Genomic DNA, 22,997 nt, shown 5'->3' on the forward strand with positions numbered 1-22,997 from the left:
GCAGAAATGAGTTTATTGCATTAGAAAAAATACCAAAGAAAAACAGCAAACACCTCCGTACTAGACACAATTATTAGTTTGACTTCAAGGGCGAAAAGGAATCTCAAAGGTACAAACTTTATTTCTGGGAGGGGGTGACAGTCTCATCCCTCCTCCTCCTTCCCTGTCCCTTTAAACCAATGGACCTTGATAGAGGTGTCCACCTGTGTGATATAGTCACACACATCTTTCTCATCCTGCTTGCCTGCGCACGCCCGTGTGGAGCTAGCTGGTCAGAGTGAGCAGGCTCCTGAGGTTCTGGGATAGACAGAGAAATGTGAGGATGGGGCTGGGGGGGTTCCTAGCCTGAGACTAGGTTTCCAGTTAGTGATGGTGGGACTAGGGTGGGGGAGGGAGGGCTTGCCTTCCTGCAGAGCTGAGAAGACGGCTTATTGATCCTCCTTCTCCCCCCACAAACCCTAAGGCACAGGCATTGGCACAAGTGGCTGTTGCACATGAAGGGTGTCTTTAAATGAACCAAGTGACTCAAAGTCTCTCAGGGGAGCCACTCAGGCTAACTTCGTGGTACAGCCCTGGGTCTGGAGGTGACTACTGGAAGGAGAGCAATCAGCTGAGCCTGGACGTGGGGGAGGAGGGAGAAGAGAAGGAGTTTGTGATGCCCATCATGCTCTGGCCAGAGCTGAGTGCCCTGGGCAGAGAGGTCTGGAGCAGGAGCCTGGAAGGGAGAGAGCGCTGGGCAAGGCAAGCTGAAAAAGGAGAGAAACCCAGCAGCCGAGAAGCAGAGCCATGGCCTTGATCCACATGCTGCCCTCCCAGGAGAAAGCCAGCCTGAAACCCATTCTCCACGGCCCAATTCTGCCAGTCGGTCAACATTAAATAACAGCCCCTGATAGTTTCTGCTCTAATGTATTATTACCATGCACACTGGCCAATCAGTGGGTCTTGAGAAGAATTAAAGTGCTCACTGGTTTGGCTTCCAATCTTAACAGTTCCAAAATGTCACTTGACATCACAGCTAGTCATCATGGACGTGCCCTGGTCAGGTCACAGGCAAACACTAAGGCAGAATAACATCTTGTCCTCTAGCTGAGACCCTGATGATGCCAATTGCCATGGCTAATGGCAGAGATGGGAGGAGATGAGGCCAGAGGTGAGCAGCAGCTTTTTGGTGAGGAAAGGCACCTGCTGCAGGCCAGAGGCCAGGAAAGAGAACATAATTCAAGTCTGAGAAGTGGCAGGAGCCACGGCATGAGGGGCCCGAGGATGCCAGGGCTGGGACTCAGGTACCACGCAGCTCTGAGTTCTTCTCCACATTCACTCTCCCAAGTTAAAGGAGGTTCACGTGAAGAAAGAGAATATGAAAGCCTCTCCAGATTAGAAACTTCCAGATTATTTGTTGCCTATAAGCTCCTAGCAGCAGCTCTTTATGAAAATGCCCACTCATGCCCTCAACCTTGCTTCTTTAACGTCAGAATGACACCAGAAATAACACGTGCCTTCAAAACACATTTAGGATAAGGTAAAAATCCATATCAGAAATAACTCTAAATTTTCTTGCCACCTTGATTCTGCATCATTATTCTTGCTACATCAGGGATATTTTCCAAGAGCAGGGAATCATTCCCCCTTGGCCCCTAGCTGAATACTGCATATTGGTCTGGGTGGGGTGGGTACAGTGACTGCAAATAACCTACATTATTACTTGCAGACAAAAGGTCTCTGCTGCTCCAGACCTTCATTAACTATGACAGGTCAGCTATGCTGAGGAAATGCAGCCTGTAGACAGCAAAGCAGGTTCTCCAAGATTGATGTCAGAGGACTGGCAATCAGTCTAGGTGGAGGGAGGAATGGCTTTATCCTGTTTCCTCTGGCCTGACACTTGCTGTTACTCCCCTTCCATCTTGAGGCTTTGGGTTGCTCCAGCCCACCCCATGGCCTTGCTTGGGGGAGGAGAGGGAAGGTGAGAGAGATCATGGCTAAAGAGTTCACTTAGGCTGGTTTAGTCATCCTGAAACTGGCCCCATGTGCACCAAATCCTTTGGTTCATTTAATGGTGGAGAGTAACCGTTTCCAGGTCATGGATAATGTAAAACTCACCTGGGTCCCATAGGTGGTGGCAACCTGGGTAGAGCGTGGGCATTCTCTGGAAAGAGGTTCTGGGCTGGGGCTCCCCTAGACTGTGTCTCTTGCTTTCTGCTTAAACAAATGCCCTCTGTTTCTCCAGTGTGGAGGACGCTTAGGAAGCAGTGTCAAAAGTGAACTCACAGACAAGACAGCCTGAATAAATTAGTATAATACTATTAGAAGGGATGGCATTTTGTTCTGTTTCTTAGCAGCATTGTTCTACATGCAGCCTGATGATCTCCTTCCCTGGGAAATTTAAAAAGCCGTTCCCTGGTTGTTAGCTCTGATGTAAAATTATAAAATAGAAATCTGGTAGGGTTTGTTTTGTTTAAAAAGGAAAAGCCCTGGTGAGGCAGGGCGGTCCCATGCAGTCCTGTTAGCTCTGGCCGTTGGGTCGGCCCACCGTGCTCCCTCCGGGAGGCTGGATCTGGATGGAGTCCAGGAGGGGCCTCAGGGCCTGTCCAAAGGGCCTGCAGAGAGAACAGACACGGGAGCTGGAGTGGGCTCTCGGACGCAGACTGCCACAGCTGGCCGGCGCGCCCAGCTCTGCCCACACGTGCAGCAGCACTGCCACGCCAGGAAAAAGTTCGCTACAGTCCATTTAATTTTCTCACCTATCTCACCCATCCTTTTTCATAGAGGGGATCGCTACATAGCTGCTCTGCATTTTTATTCCTGGTGTCCCCTCCTTAGTAAATGCTACCATCGTACTACCTTTGCCTCCTGGTTAGCTGTGGTTTGAAAAGGTTGGTGACGTACTGGGAACTAGAGCTTTCTGTACTTTCTGTACTTGTATTTTTAATTCTCACGGTACAAGAAGATAAAGTTTAAGTGAGGAAGCTGAGGTAAAAGAAAAAGGATATGAAAAAGAAAAAGTCAGAAGTGAGGATGGTACATAATTGGACTCCTCAGGGAACTGAGGTCTTCTAGGGAGTACAGGGAATACTCAGGAAAAATGACAGGTGCAGGATGTCAGAAGGTGTTAATGCCACTGTATAAAGGGCTCCCAGTTTGCTCTCAGAGTAGCTTAGCTGGAAAAAAGACCACAAATGCTGTAGTCTTAGAGACTTTCCAAGATTACTGCAACCTTAAGTCCGGTTGCCCACAACACATCTCAGTTACTGGCTTTCTTTTTCTTCGGTGATACTGCCATTTTTGAAAACCATCCCCAAATTCAAAGGAAATGAAATATTCTAAAGCATAAACTGATGAAACGAAGAAATACTAACCCCAATTCCAACAAGTCCAGGAACCCCACCCATCAAATAATAATAGCAAGAACATTCCAACTACTCGGGTTTGCTCAGGGCCCAATAACCTAGATCCTTCAGCAATGCTGTGGTGTTTAACACACCCACCAAGGAATAGGAAGGCAGGGCCAGGACTGGGACGTGGGGCTCTCCTCACCAGCTCGACACAGACAATAGCCTTCTTTCCTGTGTAAGTTTTTCCTGAGGGGCTCCTACCTGGGTGCGAAGAACAGCTCACCTTGCTGAGTCTGCTAAACCTGCCAGGATCCCTGTTGAACAGGTCCCCAGTTCAGGAGAAACTGAGTCAGAGTCAGCAAATGGACCCGGTCCTAGAGTGGGCAGAGACTGCCTGAATGCAATCAACAGCAAAGGGAGGGAGGGGTGTGATGGCATTGGGGGTGCCTGGATGATGGCCCACAAAGCTTGGACCACATCAGGGAGGGAGGGGCTACACAGTATTTTTGAAGAAAACATCTACCGAAGGCTGACTGTGCGCTACGAGGTACGAGGGCGATTAGGAGGTTTGAAGGTGTCAAAGAACTCAAGGTGCAGGGGAAGAAGGACGAACAACAGTTTCAAAACAAGCCACCCTACTAATTCTCTGACCTACTCTTGGCTCGTCTATCTAAACCGCCTTTTAAGTGGGCATTTCTGGGGAGTGGCGTGCTTCATGTGCAATGGGGAAGACAGATACCAGGACTCTGTACAAACACTGGGGCCAGCGTCAACTGGGTTTCTAAGTTCTGCAGTTGCACTCAGGTCAGGATAGAGTTGGTCCAACTCCAAGGAGGGTGAAGGTAACACAGGTGAGCACCCGAGAGTAGAAAGAATGGTGGCGTTCTATGTTAGAAGCTGCCATCATGACACCCCACCCAGCTTGGGAGGATTCTGCTGAGAACAGTGGGGGCAGATGTGGGCCAGAGGAGAGGCCCTGTCTGTGAATGGGGATTTCAAAGGCAGAGACAGAGGCCACTTACGTGGAGAGAACTTCAGAGGGAAGGTCAGTGATGTAAGAAGGGATCTTCCGGCCAGTCAGGAACTGTGCCACTTCATTGCTGAAGGTGTTACAGTTGTGTTCAAAGAGGTTGTAGGCTTCACCTCTGTACATTGTGAGGTTTGGGAAACAGATATGAAAGTCAGCAACCATGTATGGGAAACCATTCAAACCAGGTAACAGAATGGTGAGCACAGCTGAATTTGAGGACTGCGATTTCCCCTCTCTTACACCCAAAAGGAGTGCCTGATTTGCCACTCTGGGCATTTTAAGGGAAGGATGAAATAAACACATTTGGCTCCTCCACAGTTTCAGGAGAATCTTTATAGTCACGAAATCAGAGCTACAGGGTTAGAGTTTAACACTTCAAATTGACTAAAGTTTCTTTAAGAGAAAATATGCTCAAATTTGTATTTTATCCCAACCTCTCTACAAACTCCGTTTTTGATTTTCAGGATAAAATACTGCTGTCGAGAGCAGCATGTGCTGAAATAGCAGCAGCTGATTTTAATCAGAAGGAATAAACAGCCCTTCCTTTCCTCAAAAGTTTCAGCAGTACATATGCTGGGATGGAACAGTGGCCTTGGAGGCAATGCTGAGCTCTTTTTGTGTAACAATTAACTGCTTTCCCTTCATATTTATTCAGCAAATACCGGGTCAAACACGCTGAGTGTTCTGGGGGAAATGACCTGGTGGCTGCCCCTGCGGGCCAATCATCTAGTGGGGGAGACAGACACAACTAACCACCACCCCTGTCTCCACTCACCGGAACAGAGACTCCCCCAGGGAGGACAGGTACTCCAGGAAGATTTCTTCTGTGACTTCTGTACTCCCCACATCAACCACAGAATCTGGGGGCCCAAGCAACGTACCTCCCTAAAAAAGCCAACCCAAAGAAAGTCAGTAAATCACTCTCTCCACTGAATTTTTTCATGTGGTTTCCCGTGGAAGACCACAAATGTCCTGTTCCAACAACTTTTAACTCTCAGAGCACCCAGGACAGATGAAGAGTTATTATTTTTTTTTAATTTATTTACTTTTTTTTTTTTTGCGATACGCGGGCCTCTCACTGTTGCAGCCTCTCCCGTTGCGGAGCACAGGCTCCGGACGCGCAGGCTCAGCGGCCATGGCTCATGGGCCCAGCCGCTCGGCAGTATGTGGAATCTTCCCGGACCGGGGCACGAACCCGCGTCCCCTGCATTGGCAGGCGGACTCTCAACCACTGCACCACCAGGGAAGCCCCCTTTATTTACTTTTTAAATTTTTTTGGCTGCATTGGGTCTTCGTTGCTGCGCTTGGGCTTTTCTCTAGTTGTGGCGAGCCGGGGCTACTCTTCGTTGCAGTGCGCGGGCTTCTCATTGCGGTGGCTTCTCTTGTTGTGGAGCACAGGCTCTAGGTGTGCAGGCTTCAGTAGTTGTGGCACCCAGGCTCAGTAGTTGTGGCTTGTGGGCTCTAGAGCGCAAGTGCAGTAGTTGTGGTGCATGGGTTTAGTAGCTCCACGGCATGTGGGATCTTCCTAGACCAGGGCTCGAACCCGTGTCCCCTGCATTGGCAGGCGGATTCTTAACCACTGAGCCACCAGGGAAGCCCAAGAGTTAGTTCCTATTTGTGTCAAGGTTATAATGGCTTAGAGCTCCCTGGAGACTTTCCATCGCCACGTGCTGGCAACATGGCTAAGAAGTCAGGTGTCCTGTTTCTGGCAGGGCCCTGGGAAGCTTAGTCTCCTGCAGGTCAGACTCCTGACACTGTCCATTCATTCAGTTGATAAAAGGATAGAAACCCGGAATCTGAAGTCTCCCTTTGGCCCCAACATGCCTACTCACGAGGGCAGAACAGGACGACTAGAAATGGCTCACACTTGACATGCCATCTTTCCAGGTCTATATTCATAATGTATGCAGCCAGTTTTTTTTGTGACACACTTGATATCCCTTGTAACACTGGGAAAATGTGAAGAACTGTGAGGAAGCTGGCAGGCTGGCAAATATTTCCACAATTCAGTTCCTTTTTTATCTGTGAGGCTAAGTTAACGAGGTGATAGGGTTCCTCTGGCAAGGGAGTTAATGGTCCCCAAAAGACCTACAGAAAAGTCTCAGCCATGGGTTAACAGACTGCCATAGCAGACTCAAGGAGAGACCGAGGTCCTGGGGGAAACCAGCCAAGTGGAAAGCAACAGGGTCACTGAAGAGGAGAGAGCTGGGAATGGACTGAGGAGTAAGGGAGAGTACTCCAGAGCAGAGCTCCCTGAAAACACCATAAATTCACACAATAGCAGCTATTGAGCACCTACTATGTGCCTGATATTGTTCTAGGCACTGGGGAAAACATGGTGAGCAGGATAACCATTGTAGTCAGAGTTGCAAGAAACTAAAAGGTCATTATTCAACCCCCTATTATTCACTCATATGACAAATATGTATTGAGAACTTACTATCTGCCAGGCCTTATGCTAGGCATTGGACAAAACAGATGAGATTCTTGCCCTCACGGAGCTTATAGTCTACCAGGGAGGGCAAACAAAAAAATCCCATAAACCATGTATAATTACGAGCTGCGATAGGGTCTTGTTGGAAAAAGTACTGCTGTCAGTACTTAAGACAGGAGACCTTCCCAGTCCGAAGGGTCAGAGAAGACTTGGCTGAGAAAGTGACATTGAGTTCATCTGGAGAATGGAGAGGCATAACCACATGAAGGGTCAGGGAGGTAGACTGAAGTCAGAGGACAGGTTTAAATGTCCAAGGTGGGTTCAAGGAATGAGAAGAGGGGGGTGGGGAAGGGCACAACCTGCAAAGAGGCCACCCAGAGAGAGAGACCGAGACCAGATCAGATGGGGCCTTGTAGGCTATGCTGAGCTTTCTTGTTTTTATTCCAAGAGCAACGGGCAGAGTACTGACTTAAGCAGGGGAATGCCATGATCAGATTTTCATTCTGAAACAATCACTTTGCCTCCTGTACAGAGAACTCACTGAGAAGGAATAGTAGATGAATTGCTGTGGTCCAGGCTAGAAATGAGGGTGGCCTGGATTAAGGTGAAAGCTCTGGAAAAATGAGATGAGATGAAGAGAATTAGACTAGTTTAAGGTACACTTACAAGATAGAACAGACGTGGGCTTAACAAAGGACTTGTTATATGAGGTGGGGGGGCCAGTGGGAGGAAGAGATAAAAAAAAATGACTTCCCATTTATAAGTATCAAAATGCATGGTTTGGACTTCCCTGGTGGCACAGTGGTTAAGAATCCACCTGCCAATGCAGGGGACACGGGTTCGAGCCCTGGTCCGGGAAGATCCCACATGTTGCGGAGCAACTAAGCCCATGCGCCACAACTACGGAGTCTGCGCTCTAGAGCCCACATGCCACAACTACTGAAGCCCACGTGCCTAGAGCCTGTGCTCCACAACAAAAGAAGCCACCACAATGAGAAGTCCATGCACCTCAACAAAGAGTAGCCCCCCCCCCCCCCGCTGCAACTAGAGAAAGCCTGCGCGCAGCAACGAAGACCCAACGCAGCCAAATAAATAAATTTTTTTAAAAAAGAATGTTTTTTTAGTCTTTGCTTGAGTACCTCCTGTGACGACCCTTAGACAGCTCCGACAAATTTTCTGGAAAAGGGCATGGGCTTTGGAGTCAGAGAGACGTGAGTTTTAGTACTGGTGCTGTAACTGGCCATGTAACTTTGGGCAACTCACTTTACCTATCAGAGCCCTCATAGTTCACACTGACTGAGCTTCACATTGACTGAGTTCACACCATGCACAAGGCACTGAGCTGGTGGTGGTGACAAAAGAATGAGACAGTCTCAGCTTACAAGGAGCTTACACAGGGCTCCCCCTGGAGACTCAGGAACAGCCCATTTCACCATAACATGCTCAGTGTGACACAGAGGGACCACGAATACCATGGGAGCAGAGGGGAGGTCAGCTAGCTGGAAGATCTGGGAAGGGTATTCTTGAGCTGAGTCTTAAGGTCACCATGAGGAACTATGCCACAGGCCTGTATACACTGGGCTAGAAGCCAGAACTATAGAGGAGAACAAAGTTCCTGGTCTATGGGAACCCGACACTGCAGACAGGGTGGGGGAAGACACTCACCGGTGGACAGCTGGAGATACCGCCACTGCCGAAGAAGAACTCATCCTTGTGTACAACTATGGAGGTGTGCCTGCAATGCAGAGAAGAGGCAGAATAAGCCAGAAAGCTTAAAATTGGTCCGAGAAAAAGCAAACACCACACTGCAATGAGAGTGATTTCTGCCTAAGGATATGACTTATAAGGTCAACATCTTTATAAAACTAACCAAACAAAGGTAAGATAAATACCATAGGCCAGAGTTTCTCAACTTTGGCACTACTGACATCTGGGGCTGGCTAATCCTTTGTTGTGGGGACTGACCTGTGCATTCTAGAATGTTCAGCAGATCCTGGCCTTTACCCACTAGATGGCACTAGCATTACCTGCCTCCGCTGTGGCGACAAACATGTCTCCAGACATCGCCAAAGGTCTCCTGGGGGCAGAACTGTCCCTTGTTGAGAACCACCGCTGTAGATCATGTAAGCAGAGAGGAGTCCTTACAGATTCACCCCAGTATTAACAAATCAATTACTGAAATAAATCTCTGCAGACCAAGGTGTGTTCCCAGACTTTTTAAACTAACAGGAGCAGTTAACCTGGACCATGTTGAGAGAAAGACCAGATGATAAGTGTGAAACTATTTCAGGTGAAGGTGCTCATATCACTTCTTGGTTCGAGTCAAACAAAGCAAAGGGTCATTCTGGTCAACCAATATGTCAGCAGGCTCTAGGATCCAGACAGAATGCTGACCTAAGGTTTTCTCAGAAATGGAACTGAGCCCAGCCACCACCTTGTGTCTGACAGGGATGGGTCTGAGAGACCAAAGTAGAATGTGTTCTAAGACAGACATGTGGGATACTCATGACTTCCATAGTTAGAAAGCTTGGTCAGGGGTGTGCATGACATAATTCCACCTTTCTTTAGGACAGGCTTTCTCAACCTCTGCACCACTGATATTTCTGGTTGGAAAATTCTTCATTGTGGAGGGGTGTCCTGTACAATGTAGGATGTTTATAGCAGTATCCCTGGCCTTCACCCATCCACCCCAAAAGTCTCGAGACACTGATAACTCCTGGTTGGGAACCACTGCTTTAGAACTTGAAGATTTGTGACTTGAGAGAGCTAGGTTTCAAACTGGAAGCCACAGATTGGAACCTGAAATGCATGGGTGCTATTTGGTTTCATAAACCAGCCAATTAAGGAGTCCCACCCAGCTTACCAGATGCCTTCCAGTTGTTTCCCTGTGGAGAAAAAAAGAACAGATTTAACCACTTGGGACTAGACTAACCGGCCCCCCAGCCGGAGTAAATTCAGAACATCAGTCAAACCCAGAGTAACCCATTATAAACCTCCTGGGGGACTTTCTAGGAACGCAATTCTCCTCCAATAAGGTCCTTAGGTCATGACATGGTATGTTGTGTTAAATAAGCTGAAAAAATAATCAGAATCCTTAAGCAGAATGCAAGATGGAACACTGGTATAGAGGTACCCAATTTTATGTCTGCTTTTCTTTCCCCTTTAGGGTCAACTCAACTCTGCCTTTTTAATGTCTTTGTCTCATCTACAGAGATAAAGCAAAACGATAGTATAGAGGACTTCCCTGGTGGTCCAGTGGTTAAGACTTCGCCTTCCAATGCAGGAGGTGTGGGTTCAATCCCTAGTTGGGGAGCTAAGATCCCACATGCCTCGTGGCCAAAAAACCAAAACATAAAAAAACCGAAGCAATATTGTAAGAAATTCAATAAAGACTTTAAAAATGGTCCACAGCAAAAAAAAAGAAAAAAAAATCTTAAAAATAGTATAGAAAAACTATTGTCTACTTCTTCATGGAGCATATGTGAGGTGAACTCCTTTAGAAAATTAGAGAGCAAACTGCAGATGCCATCCATTGGAATAGTCAATGCACATGTATTCTACACCTCTGTGCCAGAAATGATGCGAGGTATGGAAATGCAAATATGAACAGATTACTGTCCTGCCTTTAAGGAGCCCAAAGTCAAATGGAAAGAGAGAGACACACGTAACTTACTAAAACACAATGTTGATAGGCTCCATAATAGTGGTAAACATAATAAAGATAAAGAATTACCTTCACAAGCTGCAATTCAACCAATGAACAAACGGGGGAGGGATGGACATCTGTGCCAGCGGGAATAGTATGTACAAATGCATAGTTGTGAAAAAGACTAAGGTCTTGCAGGGTAGAGCAAAGGGTGCAGTGATGGTGGTAAGAGGACGAGTGGCAGGCCAGGGTGTGAGCAAAGTAGGGCAAACCTGGACTGAAGGCTGCCCTACACTGTGGGGCATTGAAGGTTTTTATGCAGTAGAGTGCCCTGATAAGATCCATGTTTTTAAATGATAACTGTATCTTCTAAGAGATAACTGTAGGAATAGAAGATGAATTGGAGGACAGAGAGTAGAGAGAGCAGACGAGAGTGAGGAGGTCTTTGCAGTAGCCCACGGGAGATTCCACAGTGCTAAGGATGAAGAGGAAGGGCAGTGAAAGACATGAGAACATTATCAAACATCACTCATTCACCTTCGGTAATAATTTTATGGTAACTGTTTATTGATTGCTGAATTGAATACTTTCAATGCTTCAGTGTTTGCCCTGTGACTTTCTAAAGGATGAAACTCTAGGCACTGTGTGGAAGGAGAGGTGATATGATTACACTTCTCCCTTTGCATAAGTTGCACTATTTTGCCCCTGTAAGAAAGCTTTTAAAATAAGGTAACAGTAGCCTAATTTTCTTTTTTTTGGAAGAGACAGAAGAAACCATGGGTCCTGCAATGACAACCTATTGATGGCTCAGCATAGTGTCATCAGAGGCAGTTAAGAATATGGCACAGGTTCAGAGCTGAGCTTTTTCCCTTTGCTAGCGATGGATCTTGGGCAAGTTAACTCAACTTGAGCCACAGTTTCTTCAATACAAAGTTGTTGTAACTGGTAATGATAATCTGTATAAAGCATCACAGTGTGTGGTACACAGAAGTTTGATAAATGGAGATATTACATATGATAGCCTCCTTGGGGAAAAGGATGAAGACTTTCAAAAGATAAAAGAAGGTGCTTCCCTGGTGGTGCAGTGGTTAAGAATCCGCCTGCCAGTGCAGGGGACATGGGTTCAAGCCCTGGTCTGGGAAGATCCCACATGCCGCGGAGCAACTAAGTCCGTGCACCACAACTACTGAGCCTGCGCTCTAGAGCCTCTGAGCCACAACTACTGAAGCCCGCACGCCTAGAGCCCGTGCTCTGCGACAAGACAAGCTACTGCGATGAGAAGCCCGCGCACCGCAACGAAGAGTAACCCCTGCTCTCTGCAACAAAAGAAAGCCTGCGTGCAGCAATGAAGACCCAACGCAGCCATAAATAAATAAATAAAATGCAACGTTAGGGACTTCCCTGGCAGGCGGATTCTTAACCACTGCGCCAGCAGGTAAGCCCTAACATTGCATTTTTTTTTTTTTTAACATTGCATTTTAAATAGAGCTGATGTGCTCTTCTGGACTGCCACTTATAAAACAGCTTGCTGTCTAAATGGCAGCAATTTGTTGTTTATTTCCTTGGAGACATGCAATGATGCATGAAACTAGACATATAAGGGATATTGCTTTCTCTTGACTGTTCCTGCTCTCATTTACTTTGGGAAAAACACTATACTTGTATGAGAAGAAGTACAGTGTAGTGAACAAGAACACAGGTTCTAGTGTGGACAGCCCAGGTCTGAATCCTATCAGTTCAGTCAGTGAACTAATGTTTATGAAGTGACTACTATACTTCAGGCAATATTCTTGGCAGTAGGGATACATCAGTAAACAAAGGAGATGAAAATAAACCTCCTTCATTGTATTTACAGGGTGGGGAGATAGGATAGTCAATAAATACTACTAATAAACATAATAAATCATAGTAGGTTAACAATAATGAGTGATAAAGAAAAATAAGAGCAGGGTAAGGGACACTGGGAGTTTCAGGGATAGTCAGGGTGGGCTTCTTTGAGAAAGTGTCATTTGAGCAAAGGCCTGAAGGAGGCAAGGGAGGGAGCCATGCAGAGGCAGGACATGCTAGGTGTATCTGAGGGACCTTAAGGAGGCCCGTGTGGCTAGACTTGGTGAGTGAGGAGGAGAAAAGTAGGAGATGAGCAGAGGTAATCGAGGACCAGATCATATAGATGAACTTGTAGAAGTTGAGAATTTTTCTAAGCCTAAGCTGTCCAGTATGGTAGTCACTGACCACACGTGGCTATTAAAATTAAAAGAACAAATTCAGTTCCTCAGTTGACTACTTCATTTCAAGTACTCAGTAGCCACATGCGGCTAGCAGTTAGAGATGGGACAGTGCAGATCTAGAACATTTCCATCATTGCAGGAAGTTTTTCTGGATGGCATTGTTTAAACCTTAGTTTCCTATTCTGTCAGAAAAAAAAAAAAAGCATAGTAATAGTGTCTACCTCATAACATTTCCAAGGTTAAAAGAGATGACACACAAAATAGGCCCAGCACAGCGCCTGGCACATAATATATGCCCCCCACAAACTAACTCTTCTGGGACTTCCCTGGTGGTCTAGTGGTTAAGAATCCGCCTTCCAATGCAGGGAACTTGGGTTCGCTCCCTGTTGGAGGAACTAAAATCCCACATGCCGCGGGGCAACTAAGCCTGCGGGCTCTAGAGCCCCCGTGCCCCAACTACTGAGCCTGCGCGCTGTAACTAGAAGGAAGCCCACGTGCTGCAACAGAAGATCCCACGTGCTGCAACGAAGATCCTGCAACTAAGACCTGACGCAGCCAAATAAAAACAAACAAACAAAAACTAACTCTTCTTTTAGCCTTCATGATTTGAAAGTGTTATGGCTGCTTTCATAGTACCTTGGTATGGAAACTACCTTTTTCCCTCATTAGACTATAATTGTTTCAAGGACAAGGTCAGTTTCTTATGCATCTTTGCAATTCTAGCACCTAGCAAAGAACCTGGAACAGAGATGCTACATGCACAGCTGTTGTGGTTGACACACAGTGCTAATGAGGCCAAAGTTCTTAATCCCAATCTTTGCTGCCCTGGCTTGTTACTCAAATGACTTTGCAACCCTGGCATATTGCACCCTGAGTGTGCTACTGCCTTCTCAGATGCCTATGTTCAATGATCCAGGTGGACAGGTGGCAGGTACAGATGCACCGGTTCAAACCCAGCCCTACTAAAATAATGGGTTTTTGGAGAGAGGCCTCAGAGACCATCCTGCCACTTATTTTACACCTGAAAAACAATTCAAAAGTTGTGGGATACAAACCCTACTTTATTCTACTTGATATCCTCTGTATTGATCACTAAATTTATCTGTAAGCTGGACATTATACTTCCTCCTTATTCAACTACATCAAGGTATGCTTAAGATCACATCCATCCATAGAATGGTGATAGAAACTGTAGAAAAAAGATCCTCTTATTCATTCTTTCATTTATTAATCTGTCTACCAAACACTTGGAGCCAACAACATTTAAAATGGATTGAGTGGATTTACATCCTTTCTTAATTTAAAGTGCTTCATAATTATCCTTATTCTCACATCTTTACATGATAGAGTGGAACAAATATTTATTAACATCATTTCAAACAGGTAAATAAAGATGCATGGTTTGTCCAGTGTAAAGACAAGAAAAAAAAAGGATGTAACCATGTACTTGTTGGAGCAGCTCAGGTAGAAACGTAAGGTTGGCTACACAGTGGCCTGCTCTCATGAGGACAAGAATGAGGGTCATGGCCTCCTCTGGGGGTGACAGGCATTGTAAAGTGGGACTGAACTGATTTAAAAAGTTTTTTCAGCCAGACTGAGGTACAGTAGGTGAGTAGATGGTGGGGGTCTGAGATTGAATTGGGGCACAAGGTCATTTTGGGATGTGAATTAGGCTCAGTGGATATTAGCACACTATAGGAACAGACTGTTTTCCCACTAGGATTTCCTCAGCAAACTGGAGAGTGGGTGGGTCAGATGGCTGCATGTCTCAAACTTGCTGGCACGTCCGTTGCGTTGATTTTGAAGCCTATGAGGTATGCACATGAAAACAAATGGAAGGGCTTCCCTGGTGGCACAGTGGTTAAGAATCCGCCTGCCAATGCAGGGGACACAGCTTTGAGCGCTGGTCTGGGAAGATCCCACATGCCGCGGAGCAACTAAGTCCGTGCGCCACAACTACTGAGCCTGCACTCTAGAGCCAGTGAGCCACAACTATTGAGCCTCGTGCCACAACTACTGAAGCCCATGCACCTAGAGCCCGTGCTCTGCAACCAAAAGCCACCACAATAAGAAGTCCGTGCACTGCAATGAGTAGCCCCCTCAAAAAAAAAAAAAAACCTAACGTAAAAGGGCTTCCCTGGTGGCACAGTAGTTGAGAGTCCTCCTGCCAATGCAGGGGACACGGGCTCGTGCCCTGGTCCAGTAAGATCCCACATGCCACGGAGCGGCTGGGCCCGTGAGCCATGGCCGCTGAGCCTGCGCGTCCGGAGCCTGTGCTCCGCAATGGGAGAGACCGCAGCAGTGAGAGGCTCGCATACCACAAAAAAAAAAAAAAAAGAGTAGCCCCCACTTGATGCAACTAGAGAAGGCCTGTGAGCAGCAATGAAGATCCAACACAGTCAAAAATAAAAACAAGTAAAAAAATAAATTTATTAAAAAAAAAAAGAATCCACCTGCCAATGTAGGGGACACGGGTTCGAGCCCTGGTCCGGGAAGATCCCACATGCTGCAAAGCAACTAAGCCCGTGTGCCACAACTACTGAGCCTGTGCTCTAGAGCCTGCGAGCCACAACTACTGAGCCTGCATGCTGCAACTACTGAAGCCCACGTGCCTAGAGCCCATGCTCTGCAACAAGAGAAACCACTGCAATGTGAAGCCCACGCACTGCAACGAAGAGTAGCCCCCGCTCACCGCAACCAGAGAAAGCCCGCATGCAGCAACAAAGACCCAACGCGGCCAAAAATAAAAAAGAAAACAAAAAAAAGAAAACAAATGGAAGACATGGATATTAGCCCTGTTTTTCATCATGCACAACAAAGAATGTAGAGTGAGGTCCACACTAGTCAGCCGTCCACTGATTGTAAAAAGTAAAGTCAGTACATAAAAGCCAAGGAGAAAATACTCCATCTACCTCCTCATCAATTAAGGTAATGGAGCTTGTGCATATAGACATTCCTGCTGGTTATGGGTTGTGCTCAAGATCAGCACCTGGTATACTGCTGGTGCTAAATAAATGTATATTAATAAGCATAAAGTGGGTGATGTTGCTGGGACTCCAGGGGCAGGCAGTATTAGCTCATTAGTATAAATCAAAAGTAGCCCTAGCTCACCTCCTAGATTTCACCCCACAGTGACAAAGTGTTCTTTTTATTTATTTATTTATCTGGCTGCGTTGGGTCTTTGTTGCTGTACGCGGGCTTTCTCTAGTTGCAGAGAGTGGGGGGCTACTCGTCGTTGCGGCGCGAGGGCTTCTCACTGCAGTGGCTTCTCTTGTTGTGGAGCACGGGCTCTAGGCATGCGGGCTTCAGTAGTTGTGGCTTGCAGGCTCTAGAGCTCAGGCTCAGTAGTTGTGGCACATGGGCTTAGTTGCTCCGCGGCATGTGGAAATCTTCCCGGACCAGGGCTCGAACCTCTGTCCCCCTGCGTTGGCAGGCGAATTCTTAACCACTGCGCCACCAGGGAAGTCCCTGACAAAGTGTTCTTAATTGGCAGTGTTTTAATGTGACTTGCCAGATTACCAGCAATGTGAAGGGGTTAACTCAAAAAATCAGCTTATTCTTCTCTGGAACTACCAGGTAAATGTCGAATCTACGTGGGAAAAGGTAAAAGGATACATTTGTATAACATAAGTGGACCTCTGTGCCTATAGGCTAAAAAAAATGCCTATTGCCAGTTGCCCCTCCTTTAGGTAGAGAGGTTATCACAAAATCAAAATGCAAAACATTGCTAAAAACTAAGAGGGTATTTTAATCCTCAAAAAAGGGTAGATTTAAAACTACTTAATACTCTAGCACTAGGATTCCTTGGAGCCAGTACAGGATTCTTTCTCAGAATAAAAATAACTAATTTGTGAGTTCTTTATTTCAGTACTCAGAAGGTTCCCTCCTAACCACTGCTTGTTGTTATTAGTCAGGCCTTGTAGCAATGCTTTGAGGTAGGTCTGCAACATCCTGTCACTTACTCAGGTTGTATTTACTGAATGCCAGTAACTGTGCTAAACTCTGGGGATACACTCAAGAGTTCTTGCCCCCATTGGAGCTTAAAGTCAAGTTGGCGCTGGGGGAGTGGACACAGATGAGAAAACATGCAATTTAAAAATAGAATGATAAATGCTATTAAAGGAGATTACAGGATGTTATCAGCACATTATAGAGACACATGACCAAGATTTGCGAGGTGGGGGACAGGGAAAGTTTCCTGTAGGAAGTAACATTTCAGTTGAAACCTCAAGGATAAGCAGAAGTTATCCAGGCTAAGAGATGGGGAGAGAAAGTATTCCTGGCAGAGAGCACAGCCTTTGAAAAGTCTAGAGGTAAAAAAGAACTGAACGGGTTCAGTCCTGTTACCGTGTGAAACAGCCCTTCTCCACTGGGGTTCTGCAAGAGAATTAAGCCCTTATGCCCTGAGGAATCTATTGGGAGAATGAGAAAATAGCTACTCAGATCATTTTCCCTAGTGCTTAATTCTCTTGTGGAACCCAGTTGAGAAAGGCTCATGTACAGCGTGTTCAGTATGTAGAGACAGGTGAGGGTGGAGAGAAAAGCAGGAGAAGAATCACGAAGGGCTTGGTGTTTTTTCATTTTGCCAGAAAGAAACTGCACAATTACTAAATTAATTCACTGGACGGATGTAAAACAGTGCACACAATGAACAAAAAAAAATCTAAAACAAAGCACAATAGATGGCATTAAAACGTTATAAAAAATCCTCAGATTCAAATAAATTCTACTTAATCTTTAAGCTTGAGTTCAAGTCTCAATCATTCCTATAATCAATATTTACTGACCACTAGCTCTGAAAGGCCACAGGGGACACACAGGGGAGTCAGAGTTGCTGCCCTCCAGGAGCTCAAGGTTCTTGCTTAAGTCTTTCTGACACATCCAGCCCACCATGGCCTGTCCCATCTTTCAAGGCCTAAAATAATTGTTTCACCACTCACCCCTTTTTGGCATCTAATCATAATTTCTATTTTTTTTAATTCACTTTTTATTTTATTTTTTTAAAATTTACTTTATTTATTTATTTGGCTGCGTTGGGACTTTTCTGCTGCATGTGGGGTTTCTCTAGCTGCGGCGAGCAGGGGCTACTCTTTGCTGCAGTGCACAGGCTTCTCACTGCGGTGGCTTCTCTTGTTGCAGAGCATGGGCTCTAGAGCACAGGCTCAGCAGTTGTGGCACACGGGCTCAGTTGCTCCGTGGCATGTGGGATCTCCCAGACCAGGGCTTGAACCCGTGTCCCCTGCATTGGCAGGCGGATTCTTAACCACTGCAACACTAGGGAAGTCCTAATCATAATCTCTTTTGTGCTGTTATCTAATGTTGCATATGCACAGCATTACTTTTAACTAATTAAACTCCTCGAGGACAGAGTCCATGTCTTTTATTTCATTACTATTTGTACTACAGAATTAAGCAAGGAACTGAGCAGTGTAAAATCTCAAATATTCGTTTGATTGCATTCTGCCAAGAAATACATAAACACACACACACACACACACACACACACACACACACACACACACACACACATTCCATATGCCTAAGTCTTTAAACCTGACAACAATTTTGTGTGTGTGTGTGTGGTACGCGGGCCTCTCACTGTTATGGCCTCTCCCGTTGCGGAGCACAGGCTCAGGACACGGAGGCTCAGCGGCCATGGCTCACGGGCCCAGCCGCTCGCTCCACGGCATGTGGGATCTTCCTGGACCAGGGCACGAACCTGTGTCTCCTGCATCGGCAGGCAGACTCTCAACCACTGTGCCACCAGGGAAGCCCCCTGACAACAATTTTGAGATAGGCTTGTAAAGAAAAATAAATGTGATCTTGGAACACGTACATGCACACAAACTTCAGATCGGAAAACAGTCAACAAATATAAAGTATCCCTTACCACGATTAAACAAATATAACAAACCTCCACCATTATCTTTATGTACTTTAGCACAGAAAGAGGTCAAGAAATTTAAAGAGCAGCCAAAATTATTAAAAGGACAAACTGAAGGACAATCATAATAGCTAATTATCTTAGGCAAATAGTAACTATGAAAAAAAAAGTACAATCAGGCTGTCTACTCGATTAGAGTGATAAGGATAATTCCAGGACTGTCTTCATTATGAGTGAAAGACTGTGGAGCAGGAATACCTTCATAGGAAGCAATTCTAGAAGACTGAAAACTGGACAGGGTAAAACTGTGGAGTCTACATTGTTTCAGGGGAGAAAGGAATTACATTGGGTTTATCTAGTCTAATCAGGATTGTAATAGACTAGATGGGGGTCTTACAATGAGGAGCTGTCATAATAAGAGGCTACTATAACTAGATAAAGAGCCAGGCCACTCCACCCATGAAGTTCCCCCTTTAAAAAAAAAAAAGAAGAAGTTGGCACTGCTGATGAGGTCACACTAGTTCAGGACAATGAAGGCTGGGAGGGATGATCATAAAACTATGATTATGAATGGCACATTCACATTGAATCCAGCTATTTTCCTCATCCAAATTTGAAACACTTGGCCAGAGATGCCTTTATAAACTTGAACTAGGGACCTACTTTACATCAATTATAAAGGAACATATTACACAGGAAAGGTGGTATAGCAAAATACCTGAGAACATGAGCTCTGGAAGTCAGACTGCCTGTGTTTATAACCCAGCTCTGCCACTTACCAGCTGTGTGACGTGGGGGGCAAATTTCTTAATGTCCTATATCTTGGGTTCCTCAAATGAAAAATGGAGATAATAACAGGACCTATCTCACAAATTTGTGGTGAAGAATATAACACATGAAGATACTCAGAAAAAAAAGGGTCTGGCACATGGTAAGCACTCAGTAAATCTAGCTATTAATATGCTTCTAGAATTCATTGCAAAAATCAGGAAACAAATTGATTTTTTAAAGGTTCAAATATATTTAGGAACGGGAAATTAATAGTTGGCTCCTAACAGAACTGGGACATACCCAACTTTAAGGTTAGTGATGTCTGGATAGGATGCACCCATAAGGCAATGCCCATTTTCCATAAGTTTTTAACTCTAGAAAGTAATGATTACCACCTTTGATAACCCTTTATTCATTACTTTTGAAAAAGGCATAAAAGCAATATGAGAAAATGGGATAGAGAAGAGAGAATCAGATTTGCAGGCAAGGTAATGTTCTCAGAAATACCACTGGAATCAGATGTGCCAAACTGATGACGTTGGCTGAGGTCTTCTAGGATTTCACATCTATTAAAAAAGGTTTGGGGGGTGGGAGGGAGTCCCAGTACTCCACCTTCAGTTATGGCACCTTCCTCTTCACCCACCAAACTCCACAAAGGCCAGGCCACTTCTAGACCAGGCCAGGCTCTTTTTTGCCTGAGGGCCTTGGCAGGTTAATCCCCCTTCTGTTTGGAACATTATAACTCCCTCACCACCCACCTTGTGACTACTTCTTCCTCATCCTTTAATTCCCAACTTAAAAGTTACTACTTCTGATCCCCTTATTTAAAGTAGGTCTCTCTTCTTATTTTCTGTCTCAGCACCTAGTTGGCTTCCTGCACAACCTAGTACTTATCACGATCTGTAATTACTTCATTTGCGTATTTATTTTTAATGTCTTCCCCACTAAATAGCTCCATGATGACAGAGAACATCTTTATCACATCATTTTCAGTTAAGCTTAACACTGGGACTAGCACGTAGTAGACACTCAATGTCTGCTGAATGAATCATGAATCAATGACCCTAAGGCCCCCTTTAGCTAAAATCAATAACTAGTATACAATAGAACAAAAAAATATCCAGTGTAAAGGTGGAGGCTTTTATTTATGGGTCTAGGAAATACCTAAGTAACTCCTCACTATGATCAAGCTAACTAAATGGCTCCATTACAAGACGTGTAGTCAGAACTTGACTGATGTAATGTACTAGTGACTAGCACCTTCCTCAAACAGTGCCTCTGTTAGTTTGCTTTCAGATTGGCCTTATTCATTTTAACAGTTGGAGATCTAGGCCCAACCTTCTAATAATGGATTGGCTACGTAAGAATTACCTGAGGAGCTTATTAACAATACAGATTTCTGGATCAAAACTCCAAAAGATTCTTATTAAGTACTTGTGTAATAAGACTCTAGAATCCATACGTTTAAAACTTTGCAGGAATTCCCTGGAGGTCCAGTGGTTAGGACTCCATGCTTTCACTGCCAAGGGTGAGGGTTCAATCCCTAGTTGGGGAACTAAGATCCCGCAAGCTGTGCGGCGTGGCCAAAAAAACTTTGCTTATTTTGAATAGAAAATATATGTATGTCTTCAGCGTCAAGTTCCCCTTTTCTTCTCTTTTTCTTTCACTGTGCAGCATGTAGTTTCCCCGACCAGGGATCAAACCTGTGCCCTCTGCAGTGGAAGCACGGAGTCCTAACCATTGGACCACCAGGGAATTCCCTAAGTTCCTCTTTTCATAAGCTACCACTGTTAGCAATTTTCTTATGTATCTTCCAGATAATTATTTGCCTAAACAACCATGTATCCTTTGCTTTAAACACACAACTGCATATTTAAAGAACTGTTCCAACTTCATTTTTTCTATTCCCATTTAACAATATATGTTGGGGGCTTCCCTGGTGGCACACTGGCTAAGAATCTGCCTGCCAATGCAGGGGACACGGGTTCGAGAAGATCCCACATGCCGTGCTCCGCAACAAGAGAAGCCACCACAATGAGAAGCCCGCGCACCGCAACGAAGAGTAGCCCCCGCTTGCCGCAACTAGAGAAAAATCCATGCACAGCAACAAAGACCCAACACAGCCAAAAATAAAATAAAATAAAATAAACAAAAAACAATATATGTTGGAAATGAAGTTATCTGTATCTTTAACAAGCACCCTAGGTGATTCTGATGTGAAGCCAAATATAGGAATCACTCATTGCCCCAGGGTTAAGAGATTAAGTTCAACCCACTAAGGCACATTAGAAACTCAAGGACACTGAAACTCAAAAGCAGCCCTGCTTACTTGATCTCTGCCCTCTTGTCTCACAGATATGACAAGAACTAAAACATTCTCTAATGTCTCCATAGAAGCCAGGAAATACTAGCCATTCAAATGGATGTTGCCAAAGCTGTTCAATTTTCAATTCCCAGAATCCTTTCCTGCCCAACATCATCTGAAATCACAAACCTGACAATTCCTATGTTACACAAGACATTTTGGTATTTGGGTTATAAAGAGGTTTGATCCATGTTGAACTAGGGCTGATTTTCTCTCCTGGCAGTTAAGTAGTTTAATGGAGCACAACTGAAATACTTCCCTTACTAATCCTTACTGACACAACAGCAACCAATCCTCCCCCAGAATTGCTTTCTTACCACCTGGGCAAAAGCAATTAACTTAGAAGCTGTTGAGAAGACCGCACTGTCAGGCGGAACTTGGTGAATTCTTGAGTTCGGGCTCCAGTAGACCTGACTTTACTTCTACCTGGGGGCAACGGCTGGGCCCCTGTGCAGCTCTAGCTTTCTCTCCCCACCTACCCCAGAGACTGCACAAAGAGTTTCATTTTGGCACGGAGGGAAGGCTCTCCTCCGCAGTGTCCCTTTCACCACGAGGGGCACCGCGCGGCAGGCATCTTCACCTCCACTCCACAGCGCCGAGGAAGGAGTGTAGGGGGCTCCCCAAGCGAGTCAGGAAACCCACGGGGACCCAGCGCCGGCTTCCCCCACCTCCCAGCTGAAGTGGCTCTGAAGGTCTAGGGGAGAGCGTGACTCCTTTATCCCCTCTCCGTGGATTCAAACGTGATGAGGGCCAAGAGGGGCTTCGGGGGCCCAAACCTCAGACCCACACCTTCTCTACTGGGGCTCTTCTCCATCCTCTGGGCCTTCCCCTGAGCCATGGCCCAGGCCTCCCCACCTCGGCCGGCCGTCTCGGCGCCCTCCGGCCCGGCTCCCGCCCTCCTTCCCGCCCGCCCCCAGCCCCTCACCCAGCATGATGGGGCTGAGCCGCCGGGCCAGGCCCTTGGACAGGTCGTACACGTAGAGCTTCACAGGATAGAGATTTGGCGGCTCCATCGGGACCCGTGGCGGCTGCAGCCACTAAGTCCCTCAGGCACCCGGCAGCTGCTTGGACCTTCCCGTACCCGACGGGGGAGGGGAGCGGAGGGAGCGGGGAGACCGAGCCCGGGCCCGGCCTGAGGGGCGGGGTAGAGGTCGCCCAGCGCTGCTCGGGCCCCCGCACCCGCCACCGGCAACGACTACCGTGAGGTGACAGAGCGGGGTCCGGCCGGCTTCGCGCGGAAGACTGGGCGGGGGCGGGGGCGGGAGCGGGGGCGGGGACGCGGGCGGGGACGCATTCTCGCGCATGTGCGT

The 22,997-nt window shown here is 46.2% G+C and overlaps 1 protein-coding gene across 1 annotated transcript; it reads right to left on the reverse strand.

Annotated features, from left to right (window-relative positions):
• Nucleotides 1-22,942, reverse strand: DESI1 (desumoylating isopeptidase 1). Its single transcript, XM_060025748.1, has 6 exons — nucleotides 22,613-22,942; nucleotides 9,657-9,678; nucleotides 8,459-8,528; nucleotides 5,135-5,244; nucleotides 4,352-4,474; nucleotides 1-2,594 (listed from the first exon to the last, which is right to left on the reverse strand). The coding sequence occupies exons 1-6, from the start codon at nucleotides 22,698-22,700 to the stop codon at nucleotides 2,501-2,503; spliced, it is 507 nt and encodes a 168-aa protein (XP_059881731.1). The 5' UTR covers nucleotides 22,701-22,942; the 3' UTR covers nucleotides 1-2,500.
• Nucleotides 22,943-22,997: the final 55 nt, after the last annotated feature.

This window comes from Delphinus delphis, chromosome 11, assembly GCF_949987515.2.
Source record: "Delphinus delphis chromosome 11, mDelDel1.2, whole genome shotgun sequence".
NCBI classification, from domain to species: Eukaryota; Metazoa; Chordata; class Mammalia; order Artiodactyla; family Delphinidae; genus Delphinus; species Delphinus delphis.